General features: G+C 43.2%; 3 protein-coding genes across 19 annotated transcripts in view; 1 reads left to right on the top strand and 2 right to left on the bottom strand.

Moving 5' to 3' along the window:
- Nucleotides 1-8,834, bottom strand: part of GALNT7 (polypeptide N-acetylgalactosaminyltransferase 7) — a 121,561-nt gene extending 112,727 nt beyond the window's left edge. For all 3 annotated transcript variants that reach the window (XM_042842095.2, XM_005300047.5, XM_005300048.5), the window contains exon 1: nucleotides 8,702-8,834. In XM_042842095.2, the coding sequence (XP_042698029.1) occupies nucleotides 8,702-8,827 (126 nt within the window). In that variant the 5' untranslated portion in view covers nucleotides 8,828-8,834. The remainder of the gene's footprint in view (nucleotides 1-8,701) is intronic.
- The window catches only part of LOC135983682 (uncharacterized), a 175,859-nt gene that overhangs the window by 35,455 nt on the left and 117,513 nt on the right, over nucleotides 1-22,891 (bottom strand). The gene's annotated exons all lie outside the window — the stretch shown is intronic.
- LOC101938927 (uncharacterized) overlaps nucleotides 7,856-22,891 on the top strand; it is a 220,700-nt gene continuing 205,664 nt past the window's right edge. For 4 of the 15 annotated variants that reach the window (XR_010601413.1, XR_006172590.2, XM_065596592.1 and 1 more), the window contains exons 1-2: nucleotides 9,579-12,449; nucleotides 14,873-14,996. The gene's annotated coding sequence lies outside the window, so the exon portion shown is untranslated. Of the gene's footprint in view, nucleotides 8,231-9,306; nucleotides 12,450-14,872; nucleotides 14,997-22,891 lie in introns of those variants that run through there. The other 11 variants (XR_010601416.1, XR_010601414.1, XR_010601415.1 and 8 more) reach the window with 6 other exon arrangements.

Here is a 22,891-nt window from a genome sequence, read left to right as displayed (position 1 = left end):
GGAAACAGGGAATTCTGCAAAATTCTGCATTGGCGCAAAATTCCCCCAGGAGTAAGTTACTATGTCTTGCAAGTAGGTGTCTAGTAAACACATAACTTCCTCCCCTTTCCAAACATACACATTGCAATACTGGCTCAAACCGGTGGCCCATCTAGCCCAGCATCTTGTCTCCAACAGCAGCCAGTACCAGCTGCTTCAGAAAAAAGTTGCAAAAACGCCACCACAATAGAGCCTTGCAACCCAACGGGACCCAACTACAAGTGTTGGGTTGGGTCAGGTCTGACGACAAGCCTGACCCTCACAAGCTCAAGCTCAGCTGAACCATCTCTAATCACCTCCTCCTGCCTGTGGAGTCAGCACAGCACCACATGTGTGCCTCCCTCCTGCCAGCTGCTGCCACTTCACTGTGCTCATGTGTGGTGCAGAGTGAGTGTGATGACAGATTGCAGTGTCTGTAACTCCACAGTGCGGTGAGATAGCAGTGGCTGGCAGGAGTGGGGCATGGAGCCCCTGTTGTCGTGCTGACCCCACAGGCAGTAGGTGGCTGGAGATGGACTGGGGGCACAGGGAAGCCCCAACAAAGGTCATCCCCCAAAGACAAGGCGGCGGTGCTGGCACAGATTTGGTGGGTGGGGAAGTGTCAGGGTCAGTTCTGAAAATGACACTCTTCGGTCAAGTTCAGGTCAGCGCTGCTTGGCTTGGGTTTGGGTCCAGCTTGGCCTTTAAAATTAATCCAGATCTGTCCTTTACACTGCAGTAGGCAGTTAAGGAATAAACTCCCCATAGGGAAAGTTTCTTCCTAACCCCGCATTAGTGTAAGGGTGGCTTATGCTTTGAGCATGAGTGCTTGCATTCTTACCCACACTTTTGGCTTTTTATTTTTGATTTCATGGTACTGGATATTCTTCTTATCCATACAAAGGGAAGTTTTTGTTTGTTTGTTTTTTTAAATATGCCCTGTTAATTAAGAGAATATATTTTGTTTGGCTAGTCATTTCTGATTATGTTTGTTTTAGACTGCAAGCTTGTAAACTTTTCAGAACGAAGGATTGTCTTTTATTGTCTCTGTCCAGCACCTAGCATAACAAGGCCTTGATCCTGAATGAGACCTCTAGGTGCGACCATAATACAAATGTTAATAGATGTCCATTTTCTTTTTTAATTCTGCTAAACTCTTTGCCTCAATGATATCTTTTGGAAGTGAATTCCATGGGCAAATTATGTGAAAATTTGTTTCCTTTTTTCAGTTCTGATTTTGCTCCCTTTCATTCTCACTGAATGTCCCCTTCATCCTGCACTATGGGAAGGAACCAGAAAATCTCTATCTTTTCTATACTATTATTTTGTATACTTTTTAATGTCACCTCTAATTCACCTCCTCTCTAAAGTAAACAGTCCCAATTTTTCCTCCCACCCTTTCTTAATAAAGAAGTTTTCCATGCCTCTAATCATTCTCAGCTGCCTTTGAAACCTTTCTATTCCAGAAAGACAGCAAGAAATGAATACAGTATTCAAGGTAAGAGAGTACCATTGATTTATATAATGGCATTATAATATTTTCACTATTATTCACCATCCTACTCCTGGCTGCTGGTGCAGGGAGTGAAGGGTGCAAGACTTACAAAGCAGAAGGGGTCTGTGATGGAATGCAACCCTGTATTCACATGGTACACACTATTGTAATACTCTTTGTACAAAATATGCCTTGTGAGGTAGTATTTGAAAACTAAGAACTCACTGATCAAAAATATAATATTACTACACATATTTGATCATGATATGTAAAGTTATAAACATAAGCTGAAATCATGACTGAAGTGTGTTTACCAGACATATCTGGTGAGTGGGCAAATTAAAGACAAAGGACAAGCTGACACGCACCTCTACTGGTGTCAAAGTTAATGGGCAATCACCTATCAAGTGGCCATTCTTTGGCGGGGAAAGGGGAAGAGAGGAGGACAGGAACAAACTGATCTGCATCTTAGCAAACAACAGCATGGAACCTTTTTCACCACAAGACTCCATGATCCAACCTCACAGTAGGAACAAACTTTATCTAGGGGTAACCCTCAGGAAAACACATTTCAAAAGAAGGAAGGAACTATAAAGTGAGGTGCAAAAACATTCCAAGTTCTCTCTCCCTATTCCCATCTTTCATTTTCACCTAAAAAGACAAAAGAAAAAATGAGAGATCCTGACCTGAAACTGGGTCAACCCTATTGCATGGAGCATGAGATACGAATTTTACCTTCAACCAAGTCTAGTTAAGTTTTAGCACTAGAAAGAATTTTATCTTTATTTCTCTTGTAACCATTTCTTACTTTAATGCCTTGTACTTGTACTCACTTAAAATCTTTCTTTGTAGTTAAATAAACTCATTTTATTCTTTAATTAAAACAAATCCAGTATTGTCTTTAAACTGAACCGTGTGGGTAACTTCATTTATGGTAACAAATTGTTGTACAGTGATCTCCTTTGAGGAGCAATGGACCTAATATATCTGGACTGTCCAGGAGAGGGCTAGACAGTGCAGAACATATATTTTGGGGGCAAATCTGAGACGGAGAGTGTTGGGGTCATCCTGCGAGTGATAACCAAGGCTGGTGGAAACCAGAGTGTGACTGACATGTGGCTGACAAGCTACAGTTATGCACAAACACTCAGGGTATTACCTGCATGCTGCATGGCTGTTTGTGAGCGGCCCAGATTGGAGCTACCGCAGCAAAACAATGAGAGGCACCAGAGGTTGCAAGAAAGTCGTAAGCACCTCGCTGCTCTGGATTGCACCTCGGAATGTCATACAATTCCACACACTTGTTTCTTGAACGCTTATATGGTTTATTATAATTTTACTCCCCGCTGTGCCTATGCGTTTATAATGCTTAGTGGACATGTGCATTATTTAGCCTTAGTAGTAAAAAATTAAATTCTAGCCTATTTTTAGATTGTATGGCTTGAAAAAGACTTTCAGCAATATGGTCTAGATTTTTTCTTCTATTCAAACAATAATGCAGTTTCTACATAGGAAGCAGAATTTGTAGAGTAATACCTAGCGACAGAAACAATCTTATCAGTACAATTGAACATAATGCAGACAAAGCCATTTCAGAAAAGTAGTAACAATTATAAAATTCCTTGCTACACTATTTAGAAACAGAATTCAGATAAGACTAGTCTATTAATACCTACCCACAGCAATCATTAGAAATAGAATGTGTGAAATACACTTGTTAGATATGTGCTTTGCACGACATGAATACATGAGCTGTTTTTCTATTGGATAAAGCTGCCTCATAGTAGACAAGATATGTTGCTGCAACAAATATGCTAACACAAACCTGTGTTTAATCTGGAAACAACTCTGCAGAAGTGCAGTTTGAGAATCGCTAGTTCAAAAGCATACTAGCTTCTGAATTGGTTAGACTGCTGCTTGACTAATGTTCATTAAAACAGAGAGGATATCAAAGAATTAAGTATTGTTAATTAATTGTAAAATAGTGTATTAGTAGGTAACATCACCCTCTTCATCCAAACAAATGACCCTTGATGAGTGCTCCAAACCCAAATACCAACAGCCACAGAAAAATAAGACTCAGACCTAGAGAGTAGGTTTTTCTAGTCAACCATACTACCTACACAAGATTGTTAAGCACAGACATTTTCTAGTACTTTACCAACACTGGTTTTTAAAAAGTGTTTAGAAATAAGGGCATCCACCACTTTCCTTGGGAGATTATGACACTGGAATAATCTCCCCTTCCTGATATTTAACCTAAAATTGTACTCTTTAAAATTACATTCCATCATTTCTCACATTACTCCACTCTAATTCTTAATGATTCCTCCTGTCTTTGAGGTTTACACCATTCAATCATTTGTGGACTTTTGTCCTCCTTCCTCTCCCCCACCCCAAACTGTTCATTTTCTGGATTTTGTATAGTTAGTTTTAACTTTTACTTTGTAAATCCATCTCTGCTGATATACCCTAGGAGAAAGTCTCGCCTTCCCCCTAAAACAGTCAATCATGTTTCAATACGTATGCTATTATATAGATATACCCCAGAGGCTGATGTGTTAGGTACACATTGTAAATTCCAATATAAACAATATAAGAACAAGAAATTTGCCATAGTTAAGATTTTAATCCCATTTATACCCCAAATACCAGTGGTGAGACAAGCAATTACTTCTTTTCCTAGAATCTTTATAATGTAAATTCCTCCATTATTTCTAAAAGCAAATAATTTCAAATGTTGACTGCCTTTTTACAATGATGACAGCCCTCCGTATACTTAGCCCAAGTTTTTCTTCCTGCCCCTCCATTTTAGTGTCCATGTTTTTCTGTTGTTGCTCAGTTCATATAATTCCCTTAAAAGGTCATTGTGATATCTTCTTATATACATATAATGAACAAATCAGAATTATTTACTAACTTCCAATCAGTTAAACTTGTACAGCCGGACTGAAGGCTGTGGAGTTGCACAGCTTCAATTGAGGACAATCTGGCCAATAGAACCTTTACTGCAGGTAATGACACACAAGAAAAAGAACCCAACACGGAGATCTCTTGCAGGCTGGTAGTTTTGGGGAAAACACAAAAAAGAATTCTACTTGTAAAATTAGTTTATTTCATATAGGATTACTGCCAAGCAGAGAAGAATTCATTTTTTCCACTAAGTCACTTTTAGATTAGAATCGCTCTGCAAACTGCTCAGATTATAATGAAGAAACTATATACCTTTATTTATCTGAATCTTCTCCAAAATTTGTACATCCCTACAGAGATAAGTTTCCCAAAACTGGACACAGTACTCCTAGCCCCAGTGGAGTCTCAACCATGGTTTTATACAATGGCATATTTTCTTCCCCACACCCAATTCCTTTTGATTCACCCTATGATTATCCTGACCTTTTTCACTGCTGCTAAACAAGACATTTATAGCTTCACGTTCCTTCCAACCTGAATGCAACAATTTTGATTGTTAAAGAACTGAAAGTTGTAGGAAATCAATACATAAGTTGCCTCCTAATTTTTAGATACAAAATAGATTTTTTAACATAAGAAATGTTAAGTCATATATCAGCTGTTCCACAGACCACTGACAATGTATTTAATGATAAATTGCGTTCTGAAAGATTTGGAACATTACCAGTGTTTCTAACATTAGCATTTTCAACAACAAAAGTACGTCCCTAGAGGTACAAATCTCTTGTGTAAATACAGGATAGTGTCATCAAGTGTTATCATGTCCAACATAACAGTTATCACCATACTTTCAAATGTAGTAACGTTCCTAATCAGCAATTGTCTTATGCATGTTTTTTTATCTGCTTAAAAAACAGAAAAGACTGGTCAGTGGGCACTACACAATTGCTCCATTGGTCTCCTTAACCAACTCCAAATTCAATGCTTTATTCTATGTCACCCATTGAGTCACCATTCGCTAACCATCCTCTTTATCCTCCTCCAAATCATTCTTAACCGCCTGCACCATGGGACAACTGAGCTGAAATTCCTGGTGGAATTCATCTGTCTCTAATCACTCAGTGACAGACTTGAAGGTGTCAGTTTTGCAACAAAAAAACTTCAAAAACAGACTCCAAAGAGAGACTGCTGAACGCGAATTAATATGCAAATTAGACACAATTAACTTAGGTCTAAACAGAGACTGGGAATGGTTGGGTCATTACACTAATTGAATTCCCCCCCCCCCCCCCCATGTTAAGTTCTCCTCACACCTTCTATGGGTCATCTCGATTATCACTTCAAAGTTTTTTCTTCTGCTGCTACTGATAGCTCATCTCAATTGATTGGCCTCTTACGATTGGTATGCGTACTTCCACCTTTTCATGTTCTCTGTATGTATAAATATCTTCTGTCTGTGTGTTTCACTCTGTGCATCTGAAGAAGTGGGCTGTAGCCCACGAAAGCTTATGCTGAAATAAATGTGTTAGTCTCTAAGGTGCCACAAGTACTCCTGTTCTTTTTGCAGATACAGACTAACACGGCTGCTACTTTGAAACCTGTCATTTTAGCTGAGTGAATTCAGTGTTTGTGAAAGGTGGCAGTTTCATTACACTACAGTCCTTATTTTAATCAATACAGGCACACAGAGATAGTGCAAGATTCTTCACATCAGGAGTGCACCTCAATAGTGATCAGTAGGAGCCACCTCAAGCTGCAACTAGACAGCCTGTTCCAGCTGACTCGGGCTCACAGAGCTCGGCCAGCAAGGCTGTTTCATTGCTGTGTACTTCTTGGCTCAGGCTGCAGCCCAGGTTCTAGGAACCCCTGAGGCAGGAGGGTCCCAGAGCTCAGGCTCCAATGAAACAGCCCTGCAGCCCAAGGCACACAAGCCCAAGCCAGTGGGCACAGCCCACCTATGGGTTTTTCCCTTGCTGTGAGGATATACTCTGCATTACCTCTCAATAACTACTACCTATGATTTGCCTATTCTTTTAGGCGACTTGAGTTTCTACAGCTGTCAAGCCTTCATAAGCACTAAAAATAAATGATTTTAGTGAATTTAAACTGAAATGTCACAGACAAGAAAATTCATGTGCAAGTAAAAATTCTAAAGATTTTAAACACGGGTTTATTGTACAGGCAAAAAACGTGTTTTAGAAGGACAGATCAGAAATTAGAAAATGAGTTTTCTAATCAACCGTGAGAACTCCAAAGGAGCATTATAATCCGTCATCTCAACCATATCTGCCAAGATTCAACAAACTGTACAAGTTTCAAAAGATAGCAACATCTCTTGAAAGAGCCTACTAATTTTCACAAGTTAAGAATTATACAAACTAACTTTCTCTTGGTTATTATGCAAAGTGTTCAGCTACAAAAGCCAAACACCACATGAGTGAAAGTCAGAATGTCATTTCAGATTTTTAGTTTTAACTATGAAATTTCCTTGCTTGCTTTTGTGGGTTAAAGCAAGATCTCCAAGATTACTTTAAACTTAGCTTTTCAACCTCAGCATGATGAGCAGCACTTACAAGATATGATCTAAATAGAAATACCTACTGCGAATCCAGTCAAGGGCAGGTCAGTTTATTCTCAACTGCAGTAATGCTGTAGTAACACATGCAGTTGGGGAGCATGTACATTTGTTTCTCAGACCTCTTCAGTATAGCATTTTTACAAGCTACTGGTAAGAAATATTTTAAGAACAAAATTCTATTAGAATAGCAGTCAGTTGTTCTAGATATCAAAGGCCATTCTACTGTTCCACTGTGGGGACTTGTAGCCCTGAACAAGGTCTGTTCTGCCACCCCCACACCAACTACTTCTATCATGCTAGCAGCAAGAGCTTTTCATGTTATTCTTCCTGCTGGATCTGCTCCTCTTGTCTCCATCACAAATGCTCCTGTCTGTAATAGGTGGAGCACTGTGGGGGGCCGTTGAGATGAGAGCTACCACATCACAGGAGAAGGAAGAAAGTTTGTGAAAAGGGGAAAAGAAGAAAATGTGTACTGTTTTATTAATACATGGTAAAACGTAAGCATCATGGGGTATCTGGACACCTCACAAAGTTTAAATTGAGACATTAATTATCTTACTATGACAAAATGTGCCTTTAATCCAACCAGTCAGTTAGGAATTAGATCAGTTGGGAAGGCCTAGGCAAAAACGGTGCAATCTGTATCTTTTACAAAAAGTGGCCAGGATTATTATATGCATTTTCCCAGGGAGTGAATACAGAGGTGCAAGGCCTCTACCAGAAGTACCGAGGCTGAGATGTATATCAAGTGTTTGACAATTAGGAGATCACAGTTCAAGCTATTGTTTACTGCAGTGAAAGCATATACCTGAGCCAGTGCTCTCTTACCCAGAACGAACAAGGTAAGGGCATTGTTTTTGAATATAAAAGATTGCCTCCAACTGAAACTCATTAACTATAGCTAGTCCTGTACAGCTCTTGCTCCTGCCACTTAGTTCGCAGAAGAAGGCAGGGCATTTCCTACCACCGGCGGGCGCAGGACAACATAGCCCTTCCCCTCTCTTCCAAAGCCTGTGGGCGGTCAGTGTCGCTCTAATGAACCCGGTGAGTGCAGGATACAGACTCGGCTCCTGTTCGTCTCCCTTCTCAATTGAATGTCCCTGATCCTCCCTAGGTTTGCTCAAAGACACGTCAGTGGGCGCTGCATGCCGCCGCCGCCACCACCACCACCACCCCGGGAGGGGGAAGAAGAGAGCTACACCCACCAAAACCAGCCCCTCTTGGGGGTAGGCTACCGCTGCACCGGGGGGCTGTAGGGTCCCCTCACCGATATCGGCCGCCTCGGGGGCGGACGGGAGGGACTCCCCCTACCCGGCGCCACAGGGTCAAGGCAGGCCCGGGGGCGCTGGGCGCCCAGCGGGGCTCGATCCCCGGGGTGGCCGCCATGGGGAAGCCCGCCCCACCCGTGCTCTGCAGCGGGAACGGCTGGGCATGGTGCCCGGGCGTAGGGGCGCCGTGAGAAGCCCAGCTGCCCATGCCGGCCGCAGCAGCCTCTGCCCGGGGCCGCAGCTCCCCGGTCGGGCCTTCAAACGCCACAGGCCGCAGCCTGGGCACCAGCCGCCGCCCGGCGAAGGGGGGGGGGCCTCCCGGGAGCAGCCGCCTCCCATGGAGGGGACTGGGCGGGTCGCGAGACACCCCCTCCCCGTCCCCCAGCACTGGGGGAGACACCGCCCCGCCCCGCCGGAGCGCTCACTCACCCGCATCCAGCCCTGCGGGCTCGGCTCCTCGGCGCGGGGGGCCAGCGAGGACCAGAGCAGCAGCAGCCCCAGGAAGCTGCCCGCCAGCAGCACGGCGCGCAGCAGAAAGCCCGGCTTCAGCCGCATCCTCCCCCGCCGGCCCGAGCCCCGGCGGGCCCCCGGCGCTACGCCCTGATACCGCTTACCACTCCCGCTGCCCCACCGCCGCCCGCCTCGGCCCCTCCTGAGCTACTCCCTCCCCAGCCCGGAGCCGGGCTCGGCTCGGCTCCCCCACGCCGCTCTCAGCCCGCGCCTGGCGTTGCGCCCCCCGCTCCTGCTGCAACTCGCTCCAGCCGCCTTCTCTCAGCTGCTGCTGCTCCTCTCTTTAGCTCTACCCCGATCCCTGGCTGCTGATCTGCTGCCTTCCCTCCGCCACCGGCTGCTGCCGCCCCTGCTCAATCCGTCACCGTGCTGCAGGCACAAACTTTTTCTCCCCTCCTCTACCCTTTAAACTGCCCCGATTCCTCTGCTGCTTGTCTTGTCTTTTCCCTGCTGAGCTGCACCCAACAGCTCAAATGATCTGAAGCAGGAAGTCACCGCAGCGACAGCTCCACGTGGCTGATTTATAGCGCTGAGGGTTTTTCATATTGACTGTAGGTTGCCTTTTCACACGTCTCCCTAAGGAGGTGGATTTGTACGAGTAAAGCTGGGATGTGGTGTGCAAACACCAAGCTGCCGCTCCTAGCTTGGTGAGGTGGAAGAAGAGGTCAGTTCCGGGTTTACGCCTTTAACTTGGCTTGGAAAGAGAGACAGAGTCCACGGGTGGTTGTAACTGTCTTTTTTAAAACTACCATCATACCAGTTTCAGACCCTGATTGAACCAGACCTGTGTCATAAAATACTACTTTTACTTTATTTTCCCCTGCATGTTTGTAATTTGATGTATGGGAACTCTGATATGTGCACCTGCCTCCGCACAGGTGAAAACTTTCAAAGAACCAAGTCCAGGTTGTCAGGCCTTAAACATGATTTAGCATGTGTGTGGCCCTGTCTGGCACATCTTATTCCTTAAGTATTGAAAAGAATGAATACCTTGTAGATATTTTTACTTTAAAGAATAAACTATGTTCCCCTACACAGTGCCTACTGTTGCAGCAATAAGCAAAAGAACTTCCCAACTTTCTGTATAACTAATTTCAGGTCAATGCCATGCAAAGTACATGCTTCACTTTAGTTATGTTGAGTAGACCCATTGAAATAGAGTACTCTTTTTGTCCATAGTATTAAACTAGTGTACCAGAAACAAATTGTACACAGTCTGAGCAAATAACAATGGTGTAAATTCAATATAATTCCTGAAGTCACTGAATTTTCTCAAATTTTGGCTTGTATTTCTGACAGCAATCTTAGGCCAGCCTGTCTTTCATTCCACAGTTGCACTCTTCTGATAAAAATGAACTGCACTGAAAGTTAAACATTCTGTTTTTATCTTGTGCAACAGTTGTGAAAAAATAGCGTAGTAGTTCAAGTGCAGTTATCAAGAAAGCAGCCATGTAAAAACAGTTATTTATTTAACAGTTCTGCTTTTGTATATTCAGTCAGTCAGTTTAGTGATTTTTTTTCAAATTCCTGTTCACACTGCAGGAATTGTCTAGATCCAACAATCCTGAACATTGCCTTTTCAGTGATAAGTTACTTTAGAACAAGATATTGCATATGAATAGGAATCCCCTTGGAAGATTTTTTTTTATAGGAAATGTAGTGCTTGGAAACTGAAGTCTCTGTTAATGCACACAATTAGTACAGCACTGTAAGTGGCATTAACATTTCCCCCATTCTAATATCTTGATGCAAAAAACTAAATAGGTTAATGCTGAGTTAAAGGTACAGTTAAAAAAAGACTCCAAACCTGCAATCACCTGCACAAGTGCTTAACTTTGTGTGTGTTTTCCAGTGAGTTTTATATCTAGAATTTGAAAAGTTTACTGGACACCTACTAGCTAGAGATAAATATTAAATACAAGAGTGGAGACCCCCACTGAGGAGCTCATTCTAAATTTGAAGTTCTAGCTCTTGGAAGGGTGAAAGTGGGAGGATATCTTTCTTTGCCTTTCAGATCCCCATGGTGGCTACTGCAAAAAAAAAGAAGGTCTCCCCTACTGTCTCTTTTTCCCAACGTCCATTTTTTGGGCCCTCCTCTTCTATGACCAACTCTAGTTCCTCCTCTGTTGTAACTCATAGCTTTCTCAAGGAGCAGCAGAAGAAAGAAGTAATTATTTACAGTCTTAGTGCTGCCCACAATGTGACTGTAAAACTGACTAGAGTCTTGTAATTTCACTCTGCTGCTGCTTGCTCAGTAATTGAATCATTGAAGCTGTCTGTCAGCAGACTGAGGAAGACACTACTGCATCAGTCCCAGACCCGCCGACAGCAATTGCAGGGCAGAATAGTCAGTGCGCCCTCATGCGCGCACAAGCTGCGCCCACGTGGACACAGTCCACCTGACATTTGGGCGGTGCTGCACCTGCGCTGGCAGGTGCCCAGCGAGCTGCTGGGTGTGCTCTTCTGGCATGGCCAGGGCTTCCAATGTCCTTGCCAACTGTCTAATTGCACAAACCCAAAGACCCTTGCCCCACCCCTTCCCTGAGACCATGCCCCTGAACAGCTCTCTGCTCACTCCATCCCCCCTCCCTCTGTCGCTTGCTCTCCCCCACCCTCACTTTCACCAGGCTGCAGGAGAGGGTTGGAGTGCAGGGGCTGGGAGAGAGTTTGGGTGTGGGAGGGGGTGTGGGCTCTGGGAGGGGATTTGGGTGCAGGAAGGGGTGAGGGGTGCAGTCTCTAGGCTGGGGCAGGGGATGGGGGTCAGGGAGTTGGCGTTTAGCTTAGGCGGCTCCCGAAAGTGACTGGCACACCCCTCTGGCAGCGGCTCGTAGGCAGGGTGGGGAGGCAGGGGTTCTCTGCGCGCTGCTGCCCGCAGACACTGGCCCTGCAGCTCCCATTGGCCGCAGTTCCTGGCCAATTGGAGCTGTGGAGTCAGCGTTTAGGGCGGTGGCAGCATGCAGTGACACCCCCGGGGCCCGCAGGGTCATGCCCGTCGCTTCTGGGAGTGGCACGGCACGAGGGTGGGCAGGAAGCCTGCCTTAGCTCTGCTGCATTGGGCCCTTTTAAATCACCTAAGCACCTGGGTGATTCCCGCTCCCGGTCAGCAGGCCTGTTCAGTTCTCATTTGTAAGGTCATTGTAACAAGCAATTGTTTTTAAATGAAAGTTTAAATTCTGCAAAAACTGATGCATAAGGCTTCACGCTCACCCCAGGCAAATGGATTTTTCAAGCCCTGCACCTGATTAGCTAGCCTACAGATTGCCTGAGAACAGCAGTCCCTAAGTCAGCCAACGTGGCAGATAACATGCTTTTTTCCTCATTTCCAAAGGAATTATGGCTTCATTAGGCTGCTACAAAGCAGATACCCCCCCAAAGCAGTGTGGTCTAGTGGACTGGGCACTTGAGCAGGAGTTGGGAAACCCGAGTTCTAGGTGTAGGTCTGGCATTGCTACTGATCTACTGTGTTACCTTGGGCAAGTCACTTCAATTCTCTGTGCTTCTGTTTTTCCTCCTACCTCTGTCTGTTTTCTTTGTTTGGATTGTAAACTCTTCAGGGCAGGGAATGTCATCCACTGTTTATTTGTACAGTGCCCAATAGAACGGGGTTTCTACCTTGATTGGATCACCTAAGATTCTAAATAATAATGAGCCTAGAAGTGATTTCCAGGTATTTATCATTTTAATTGTATTTTTCCATGCTACCAAAGGCATTACTAACTATCTTTTTTTCTACCAGTGAAGCTATGACAATACTAAGGCCTTGGCTACACTTGTGGATTTACAGCGCTGCCGCAGCAGCGCTGTGAAGCGCGAGTGTAGTCGCGCCGCCAGCGCTGCGAGAGCTCTCTCGCAGCGCTGCAAGTACTCCACCTCTCCGAGGGGAATAGCTTGCAGCGCTGCGAGCGAGCGTGCAGCACTGCAGGCGCTGATTACACTGGTGCTTTACAGCGCTGCACGCGCTGCGCTCAGGGGGGGTGTTTTTTCACACCCCTGAGCGCAGCAAGTGCAGCGCTGTGAATTGCCAGTGTAGCCAAGGCCTAAGGCTATGTCTACACTACAGAGCTTTTAATGACATGGCTGTGTCACCATAGCTGTGCCGCTAAAAGTCGCACAGTGTAGGCGCTGTTTGTCGGCTCTCCTGCTGACAAAAAACTTCTACCCCCAATAAGCAGCGTTTGCGTGTCGGCGGGAGAGTGCTCCTGCCGACAACATGCTGTTCAGACTGGCACTTATTGTGGCAAAACTTTTGCCTTTTAGGGGGCGGAGGAGGTTTAACACCTCTGAAAGACAAAAGTTTTGTTGTTCACTGCCAGTGTAGATGTCTAAGAAGTTACAGATAGTGACTTACTCCCCTTGACATACTGCATAAACTTCAAGGGCTCAGTCCTGTTGTCCTTATTCAGAGAAGAGTTCTAGTGAATTTAGTTAGGAAACAAACTTCCTTGTCAACATATCTCAGCCTAGGTAAGCCACATCCAGTATTTCTATGTAATCATTTTTAAGAAGGCAGCCAAAGTCTTCCTTTTCTTTTTTGAGCGTTGATATACGTCTACTAAGCATTGTATTAAGATCACCAATTAATTTCACATAGGCCTCCAAATAGCTGTCAGAGAGTATTATTTTTAGTCATTACTAGCCTATGCTATACTTGAACCAATGACCTACTGTGACCTAAAGGTGAAGTATCCTATTACCAATCCTTTAAGCCACTCTGTCACCTTCTTTCTAAGGACTAGAGGGGATGGTATTTGCATCAGGGCTGCTAGAAAATGACAGTCTCATGCATTTTGCTAGAATCTGACAAACCAATATTTGGATACACTTGTTAACTGTGTTAGTCTTTACAGACTAACACGGCTACCACTCTGGAACTTGTTAACTGTTGTCCTGAATACATATTTTCCCTGCAGTAAAGCACTTTAGATTTACATTAAACTTCATTAAAAGCTTCTTTCAATAATTGTGCTAATGACCATAAAAACAAAATACCTAGTCTACTAATAAGATGTAAACATAAGGTGCTTTAAAAGCTTCCCTGTACGTAAAATTGCAAAGGTGCCTAACTGTGATCCTCTTTTCAGAGGGACTGATGGGTTTTTTTGTTTACAGCCTTTCATGCTTGACCAGTGCTTATAGTTGTACCAGGACTTGTTTAATCTCCTAGTAGTTTTAGGTCCATTTTTATTTATTTATTATATATTAAAGCTGCCGTTTTAATTCAGCACAGGTCAAAACCAAGTCTCCCCCCCCCCCCAGCACATCACTTCAAAACAGCAATGAATTGTAGGAATTCATCAGAATAATTTTATCTTGAGCACAACATTATGCCTAGGAATTTTTTAAATTCAGCTGCCAGAATTTTCATTTAGTCTGATATTTCACTATGTGAAATACTGGGGCTTTAGTATATATGCAACCTTGGAGTTGATGTCTTTTTAAAAAGAAAAGTTGGCAAATGTCAACTAGTAGACACTGACTTACTTATTTAAATATCCTGTATACTGATTTTTCCACCCTATTATTTCATTGTTTCCTGAAATAAGATTTATAAACGTTTTAGCACTTTAGTAAGTGAACTGAAAGTTTATCTAGCTTCATTTTAACTCTGATAGCAATACTGCTAACTTTTGTTGAAATAACATTCTAATTTACACTTCAATAGCACCTTCTACCTGAGGAGTTCAAAGTACTTTATACAAGTTTAATCTCCCATGTAAAAGGGTAACATGGTTTTCCTCACTTTACAAATGGGGAAGGGGGGGAAGTTTGTGTCACACGAGTGTATGGAACAGAATACATATCTCCTGACTCCCAGTGGTATGTTTCAATCATTTGGCTATGCCTCCCGTTAATGCTGTTTTGAATCTTATTACAAATCAGCCATCACCCTTGAAAACAAACGCACAAGAACAATTTGACTTTTTTTGGTAGCATTGGGTCTCAGTGAGTCTTATTACATATTGCTACAAGTCTTCCATCAATTAGAGAGTGGTAGTGAAGCTATTTCTGTAAAGAGAGCTATTTGCATTTTTAATTATTGTCTGTGAACCAGGTCTACAAAGTTATTCATATACTACACTCAATCCACAGCAAATCTCCCACTGAAAATAACAGATTTACCTGGCCAAGAGGAGATCCATATGTCAGTGCCACTAACACCAAGGAAGATTCCAGAACCTTGACAGTATTGAAGTAGAGTTGGAGGCAACCCTTGGTGAGTTTCTCAATTACACAAGGTTGTGAGGTTAGATACTAGAGGCAATAGAGGGAAAGATTGTTGTATCAAGGGATGATTTCTTAAATACTGGCCAAATTGTGACTTGCTTTAGAGAGAGTGATGAATCTCAATTATTAGTGTCCCAGTTGCTCTCAATTCACTTTCGCTAGCGAAGAGGAGACTGGATTGGTCAAGACTGTAGCTCAGTTTCTCTGCAGTGCTTATCAGACTTCCTATTGTGTAAATAGGCTTGAGTTCAGACAGGAGAAAGTATCCTGTTATCAGGCCTGGGATCATTGCATGATTTCTGCTATGCACAGAGGCCTTTTTACATGTAAGTGATTTTCTTTGAGAAACATGCTATAGTTCCTTGTAGCAGCAGGTGCTGAGTTCTAGAGTTGTGTGAACGCATTCCAGATTAATAAAGCAGTTCATGGTTTGGAATAATTCAGCAGACTTCACGTTGGCGTATGGAATGATGGAGGTGAGGTAGAATGTCTGTATCCATAAAAATAATAATAATAAAAAAAGTCTAAGACTGAGCTACAGATTTTTAATTTCATATTACTTTGAATGGTAGGTGGTTTTCTGTCTCATTCATATACATAAAATTGACTGGAAGATACCTTGGCAATATCAGGAGCTCCAGGTCTTGACATTTTATCTAATTCACAAGCACTTCATCTTACCTACCCTGTCATCCTGATTTAATAGTCTGTAGCAGACACTAACTTAATTCTCATTTACTATTCTCTCATTCTAATCTATAGAATTTGCATTGCAACTCATACCAAAATTATCCATTATTTCACTACTTCTATGAATGTTCTTGACATATAATGCATCTTGCTACCTTTCTGTCACTTCTATTAAGATATTTTTCAGTGTTGACACTTGTCATGAAATTTAGCCCAACATGCTCCTGTCGTGCCTAAATCATAATTTTCCCTCCTGCAGTATCACCGCTAACATCTTACATTTCAATCCATCACAACAGAAAGTGAGCTGAATATATTGTGGAGTGCCTTGCTTTACACTACAGTACAATCTTTAGAATGTACAGGAAAAAGTCTTAAATTACTCTTAGGTATGATTTTGCTTGTATTGAAGTATCCTAATTATTGCTCATTAATTACCAAGCATTGATGGCTATTATATATTTTGTAGCACCTATTACATTCCTTTCCTATAAGGAAAGTTTCTGATGCTCTAACACAGGGGTTCTCAATTATTTTTTTTGGGCCCCCTCTGGTAGCAGCGCAGCTTTTAGAGCTGGGCACCTGGCCAGCAGCCATTGCTGCTCGCCAGCTGCCCAGCTCTGAAGGCAGTGCAGCCACCAGCAATAGCACAGAAGTAAGGGTAACACAGTGAACCCCCTACAATAACCTTGTGACTCCCTTTTGGGTCTGGACCCCCAGTTTGAGAAACGCTGCTTTAACACATCTATGATGTTTATAGAGTTCTAGTCAATGTATGCTATTTCTAGGGTCTGTTGTTTCACATATTAAGACTAGCTTTTGTACTTTGATAATTCATTATCCTGTTTTTCAGCCTTAGTGGCTGTTGGGATAATTGTTAGCCTTTTAATTTAAAATGACATTAACAGAATACATTGCTGAAAAATTATTTTCCTCTTATCATACTTACACTGTTATCCAGTCTTAGGCAGGGCCAGTGCTACCATTTAGGCAAACTAGGCGGTTGCCTAGGGCGCCAAGATTTGGGGGCGCCAAAAAGCTGTGCCCCCAATTTTTTTTACAGCGTTCCTACGCCCCCTCCCCGAGCATGCGGTCGCCGCTCCACTTCTCCCGCCTCCCAGGTTGCAGCGCCAATCAGCTGTTTGGCGCCGCAAGCCTGGGAGGGGATGAGAATTAGAGCGGGGGCGGCGTGCTCGGGGAGGAGGCGGAGCAGAGGTGAGCTGGGGTGGGGCGCTGCCACACCGCTCCGCGGGGGAGAGGGGTGTGCCTCAGGGCAAAGGGAGGGGGCAGGGAGCTGCTGCAGGGCTGGGGGGGTGGGGCGCAAGGTGGAAGTTTCGCCTAGGGCGTGAAACTTCCTTGCCCCGGCCCTGGTTTTAGGATAACATTTGCTTTTGTGATGCATAACTCCTTATTTTGCTGGCATAGTATTAACTTTTGAATACACTTTTAAATCAGTTAGACTTTAATTTTTGAGCTTCCACCCCCAAATGTATACTGTGTGTGTTCCAGGAGCAATGGCTTCACCATCTTCATTTCATAGGGCCTGTTCTTGGCAGCACTCTTGTAGAATAGGGTTACCATATTTCAGGTTGCCAAAAAGGACACTATGGGGGAGGAGGAGAGAAGAACTGGGGCAGGGAGGGGAAACGGAGGGGAGAGGTGGAGGTACCTGCAGCAGGGGCACTCAGGATGTGACAGCATCTTCCTGCAGGACTCTCTCCCCAGGGCTAGGAGCTGGGGCCCAGGTCAGTGGGATCTGGCAGCAGTGACTGCAAAGGAATGAACCAATTAGCTATGGATGCAGGGGAGGGACCAATCATGAAACAGACTAATCAGGGCTCTTTCTGAGCTATAGCATTTGCTCTGTAAAAATCCAGGGCATTTCCTGTTTGAGAAATCTGTCAGGACACAGGATGGAGGCTCCTCCCCCTCCCCAAGTCCTGGAAAACTAGGATATAACCCTAATGTAGGGTCATTAAGGAGTTTACGCATGGATTGCCTTAAAATGGATTACTTTTCTTTAGTTTCAGATAGCTGAATATATTTTAAAGGGGGAAAAAAAGTTAAACATTTGTTGCCGTGTTTCATATTAGTGATGATACAACTGATAACTGATTTGAAGAGTCTTATTATGCATTAGACTCAGTAAATTATCAATAATGACTGGTGTTTCAAACACTCTAAAGAATGTGAAAATCTAGACAGATTTAATTGGAATTAAAAAAAACATTCATTTCATTTTGTTTCTTTTAACATAACTTAAATTCTGGATCTGAAGAACCTGACAAAACTACCTTTAAACTTATTTGTTGATTTAGCTTTTACAGCTAAACTGCTTGTTCAGTCATGTTTTGGTGGAGAAGCTGAATCCATATCTGAAATGCTGATGTGTTACACACCTTTTTACCTCCCTGGCATGCATAATAAATTGCTGTAACCACACCACACATTTTGGATACAAAAATTCCCTCCTGTTCAATATTCTCATGCCTGATTCAGAAGAGTACTTAAGCATGTGGTTAAGTCAATCTCTGTTCTAGTCACACACTTAAGTGTTGTCCTGAACAGGGATGTTTTCCTCAATCAAAGCCTCAGTAGTGGTATAAAACAGTTAAAACTATGCACATTTTGGTCACTCCAAGGTGAGCACTTTCCCAAACAAATGCAATTTTAAAAATATATAATGGAGTATATTGCTACTTCATATCTTTTAAATTTCTCAATTCTGCTTTGGAGAGAAGCATAAGAGTTTTACTCTAAGTAGCATGAAACTTACGGGAGCAGGATTATTCGTTTTACTGCCAAGTATATTTGATGGAACCAAAACCTTTCAAGGATCATCACCAACACACATAATGTAACATTTATTATTACTGAAAGTCAGAAGCTTTACATTAATACATTCTAAGCATAAAAACATGCTTCTAGATGACTTCTTAACGATCTGCATATCTGGGGTGATTACAAGAAGTAAGAGCCTGATCCTGCCAGTAGCTGAGCAGCTCCTCCTGGATGCTGAGTGGCTTCCACTCCTGTAGTATTACCATATGAAAAGAATGCTTAAACAGTGGAAGGTGTGGTTATTCCAATTAGTATGCTTTCACACCAGAAATTTTATTAGACTTTCACTCTGTTAGACATGGGACAGTCAGTGGGAATTGCAACTGTGTAACTCGGAGCAGCAGCAGCTGAGGGAGCACAACATCTTGCATGATCAGGCCATCTATTACTAGTTTTAGATTTATCAGATTTTTAGTTCGTAAAGTACAAATCAGTAATGTGGTGCTAAAACCTCCCCTTTTTGATTCTTTTGGAGTTTAAACATATAAAACAAAGCCATCTGGATGAGAATTAACCCTGTTTTGAGAAAATGCAATGTTCCCAACACTCACCATTTTATAACAAGTTTTATATTTGTTTTTCCGAAAGCTTTCACTTATTCTAGCCTTCATGGTTATGGAAAAAGGCTTGAAAACATGAACCTTAAAGGCACAAAATACAAAAGGCAAATAAAGTTTTTTTTAATCTCATGATTTTGGGTTGCGGGGCCTGACTCATGATGATTTAGCACATGAAGTCAGTAATATTGATGATGGCACAATCTCACAAAGCTCAATTGTAGCCCAACCCTGCAAACCTTTATTTATATGAGTAATCTTGCTCACATAATTTGTTTTCACAATGGGGCCAAAATACTGCTTTTCACAAATGCCCAGGTACAGATTGGAAGACGGAAGCAAATCTTTATTTTGTACTAATATATACGCTGCATAGTACAACTCAAAGTAAAACAGTTATCAATCAACCGAGGAACCTTTCTTTAGAAAAAGGGGATTTACAGTGAGTAGATATTAAGCTATAGCCTAATTAATTTTTCCCACTTTGTAAAATCCTTGCTCTTGAAACCAATTTAATTTTTCATCTACTTATAACGTGAAAAGAACTGGGAAGGAAGTTACTTGTATTTGCATGACTTCAAATAAGAACAGTAGCAATTAGACATTCATTCTCAAATCTGTCCTAAATACTCAAGGGGCTACTCAATGAGAAATACCCCAATATAACTTGAGGCAAAAACTGATCCCCTTACTATTTAATTTCAACAACTTCAACAACATAATGGAAAATGTTTAATTGTTTGTAGAACATAAACACATTATTGATGAAATTGGTGAAAGAAGAATTTTTGTTTGAAAATTAGGCCCCTTGTAATAAAGAAGAGGGCTAAGGGCAAACTGGGGGCTACAGAAAACTTGCATAATATTAAACAGCCTCCTTCCTCCTCGGGAGATGCATTCTGAACCATTGTTTGATTCATAGCCAGGCCAAGTAAAAAATTGGTTGGCTCCATATCAGCTAATAAAATACACTAAGATAAGGTTCAGGTTTTAAATGATTTTTTTTTTTTGGTCTTATCTTCAGACCATCAAACAAGCAGTTTTATCATATAAATAAAAAGGAATGTAATAAGTTACCTTTCTCTCAGGCTTATACAAAAGCTCCTTCTCTTCTGATAAGTAGGGCTCAGCTTTGGGTGTCAGAGTTGATTATTACAAAGAAGGGGACACACACACACTCTCTCTCTCTCTCTCGAATATTTAGGTCAGCTCTGATACTCTCCCTAAGTATATCTAGGCCACATCTTTAATTAATCCCAGAAGATTCCATCATTGCTGGGTTACCCCAGTCAGCCTCACCTACAGGAACACCTACCTTCATTCCTGACAGTAGAGATTATACCTCAGGGAACAGACAACTTCTTTTCTTTACTCCAGGGAAGACTTAACTTTCTAACCACCATAAACGATGTAGTGTTTATGCAACTCTTCACACATATGCAATCCACCTGGCACCTCTCACTGAGAACAAACTCAGGTGGTGTGGAGTGTTCTTGGGAGACACAATACCCTTAGGGAGCCCCTTCCCATTTGGCCATAATGTCACTGGGATCCTTAGGGTCCATCACCTCTGGCTCCAGGTTGGCTGTAGCTCAGCCCTCTGACCAAGTCAAAGTTCAAACCTCTTCCAGGGTATTGCAAACATGTCCAAATTAATCTGAATAAATTTTCTGCTCCTTTGGCTGCTAAGGTCTTCTCCTTACAAAACCCTATCTCAGGGCTTCCCTTTCACTACATCTGTAGTATACTACATAATTATATCTGACTGTTACCCTAACCTTCTCTCAGCCAGAGAAACCTGTTTCCCCTGCAGTCTCTCCATCAACTGAGTTCCTTCAATCTACTTATTATGGCTGAGCTCTGCCCCCTCTGGCTGGGAGCCAATTAGTTACTCACCCCCCTTGTGCAGAGCATGACTAATTGGGTGTGTTTGCTGCCTAGTAGGTGATGGGAATTAAGCCCCATTGCACACGCACCCCTTCAAGGTAGTACCCATCAGGTTACTCTCTCCCCATCACTGTACAGGGCCCTGCAGTTGCTTCAGCACTTCCTCTAAGTCATATACTTGGGTGAACTAACATTCTAGCACATCAACATAACATTCCTTCCAGTATTCTCCATCTTGGGTGTGTATTTGCAGGGCCTCCTCTACAGCAGTTAATCTCTCTCAAAACTCCCTGATTTGTGTACTCTCTATGACTGGTCTGGACTCCTGTGGTCACCCTTGGAGTGGCAGGTCAGGGACTACAATCAAGGCATCTTCTCCTGTTTCCTCACTCAGGATATCCATTCCCTACGAACTCACACAATTAGTTTCCTCTTCCACCGGGGCCTGTTCTTGGCTTCTAGAGGTCAGGGCCCCCTTGTCATGTTTCCATGGTTCGCAGTGCAGTTCACTCCCCTTCAAGTTGCCTCTGACAATTCTTTTCATATACCAGATCTAGTCTTGTCTGAATCAGTTCTTGCTCTTGTTTTGCAGCCTTCTCTGTTATTTTCTGTTGTGAGGTTTTTGCTTCCTCCAGGTATTGGTTTGCTTCTGTAACTGTCTCCCAGGTTTGTAGTTGACCTGGCATCTCTTGTTCGACTCTGTAGTAACTTCCCCCAGTCCACTGAGTTTGTGCACGTTGGTCTCACCTCTGGGCTGCCTGGTTCAACAATGCGTGTCCAGGCGAGGGTCGCCTTTCAGTCAGTTTGTCCACACAGTACCATTTCTTGAAATAGGGCTGGGAAATTAGGCCAGTCTATGTCTATAATTATGGGCCGGGGAGGTTTCTTACCATCTATTTCCACAGTTCCTAGACTGCTCTCTCAAACTAGCATATGCCCACATCAGGAGTCAATCAGTCCTCTCATTTTGCATCCAGCCATTTTAGCAATTATCTGGCAGGCTGGAGTGTGACCTCTACTGAGGGAGCATCCCAAGCCCCAGACTTGGCTGTAGTAGCAGTCCAAATATTCTTGCTCCTAAGTGGGCAGTCCTTTCATATATGACCCAGTTGGCCACAATGAAAGCACACTACAGTATTCGTCTGATCAATTCCTGGGTGCCTGTCTCAGGTACCCGCTGATGAGTGAGGTGCTGCTACCTCTTCCGATTTCTTAGGTACCAGATTGCTTAAGAATTTATCTCCCTGTATGTCCTCCTTGCTGTCCCAGGGTCAGGGATTCTGTATCAGGTTGCTTTCCTTGGAATAGTCCCCTTGAACTGAGCCCTCGTTTGGGTGGTCAGTATTATCAGCCTCCATATAGACCTCCACCCTCTCCATGGCCTCATCAGTAGAAGTCAGTCAAAGCTTCTGGACCCAACTTTGGGCTCCAGCAGGCAAGACCCTTAGGAATTATGCTAAGACTACAAAATCACTACCTTTTCTAAGGAATTTGTGTCAGGCTGCAACCATCATGTTGTCAGATCCCGTAAATGTGCACCCTCCCCCCCACATAGGAAAGACTCTATCCTAAACCAGTGATGGTATGCTTCAGAGGTCAGTCCCAAACTATCCAGAATGGCTCTTTTTACAATTTTGTAAGGCTGTGCCTGCTCATCGGACAAAGCTCGATGGGCTGCTTGAGCTGCTCCTAAAAGGGATGGGGCCAGTAAGGCTGCCCAAGAGGATTCGGCCCACTGTGCTGCTGTTGCTATGCTCTTGAAAGTGCACAAAAACATCTCTGGCTCATCACCTGGACCCAATTTTCCAGGGTCGGTACTGGTCTGGCAGAATTTTCTTCTCCCGAAATTACCCAGGTTCTTAGGGTCCATTTTCTAGGCATTGCAGGAAATGTTCTTGCTGTCCTTGTA

The sequence above is a fragment of the Chrysemys picta genome, chromosome 5 (genome assembly GCF_011386835.1).
Source record: "Chrysemys picta bellii isolate R12L10 chromosome 5, ASM1138683v2, whole genome shotgun sequence".
Taxonomy (NCBI): domain Eukaryota; kingdom Metazoa; phylum Chordata; order Testudines; family Emydidae; genus Chrysemys; species Chrysemys picta.
Note: the sequence above shows the minus strand (reverse complement) of the source record. Positions and strands in the feature narration are given on the sequence as shown.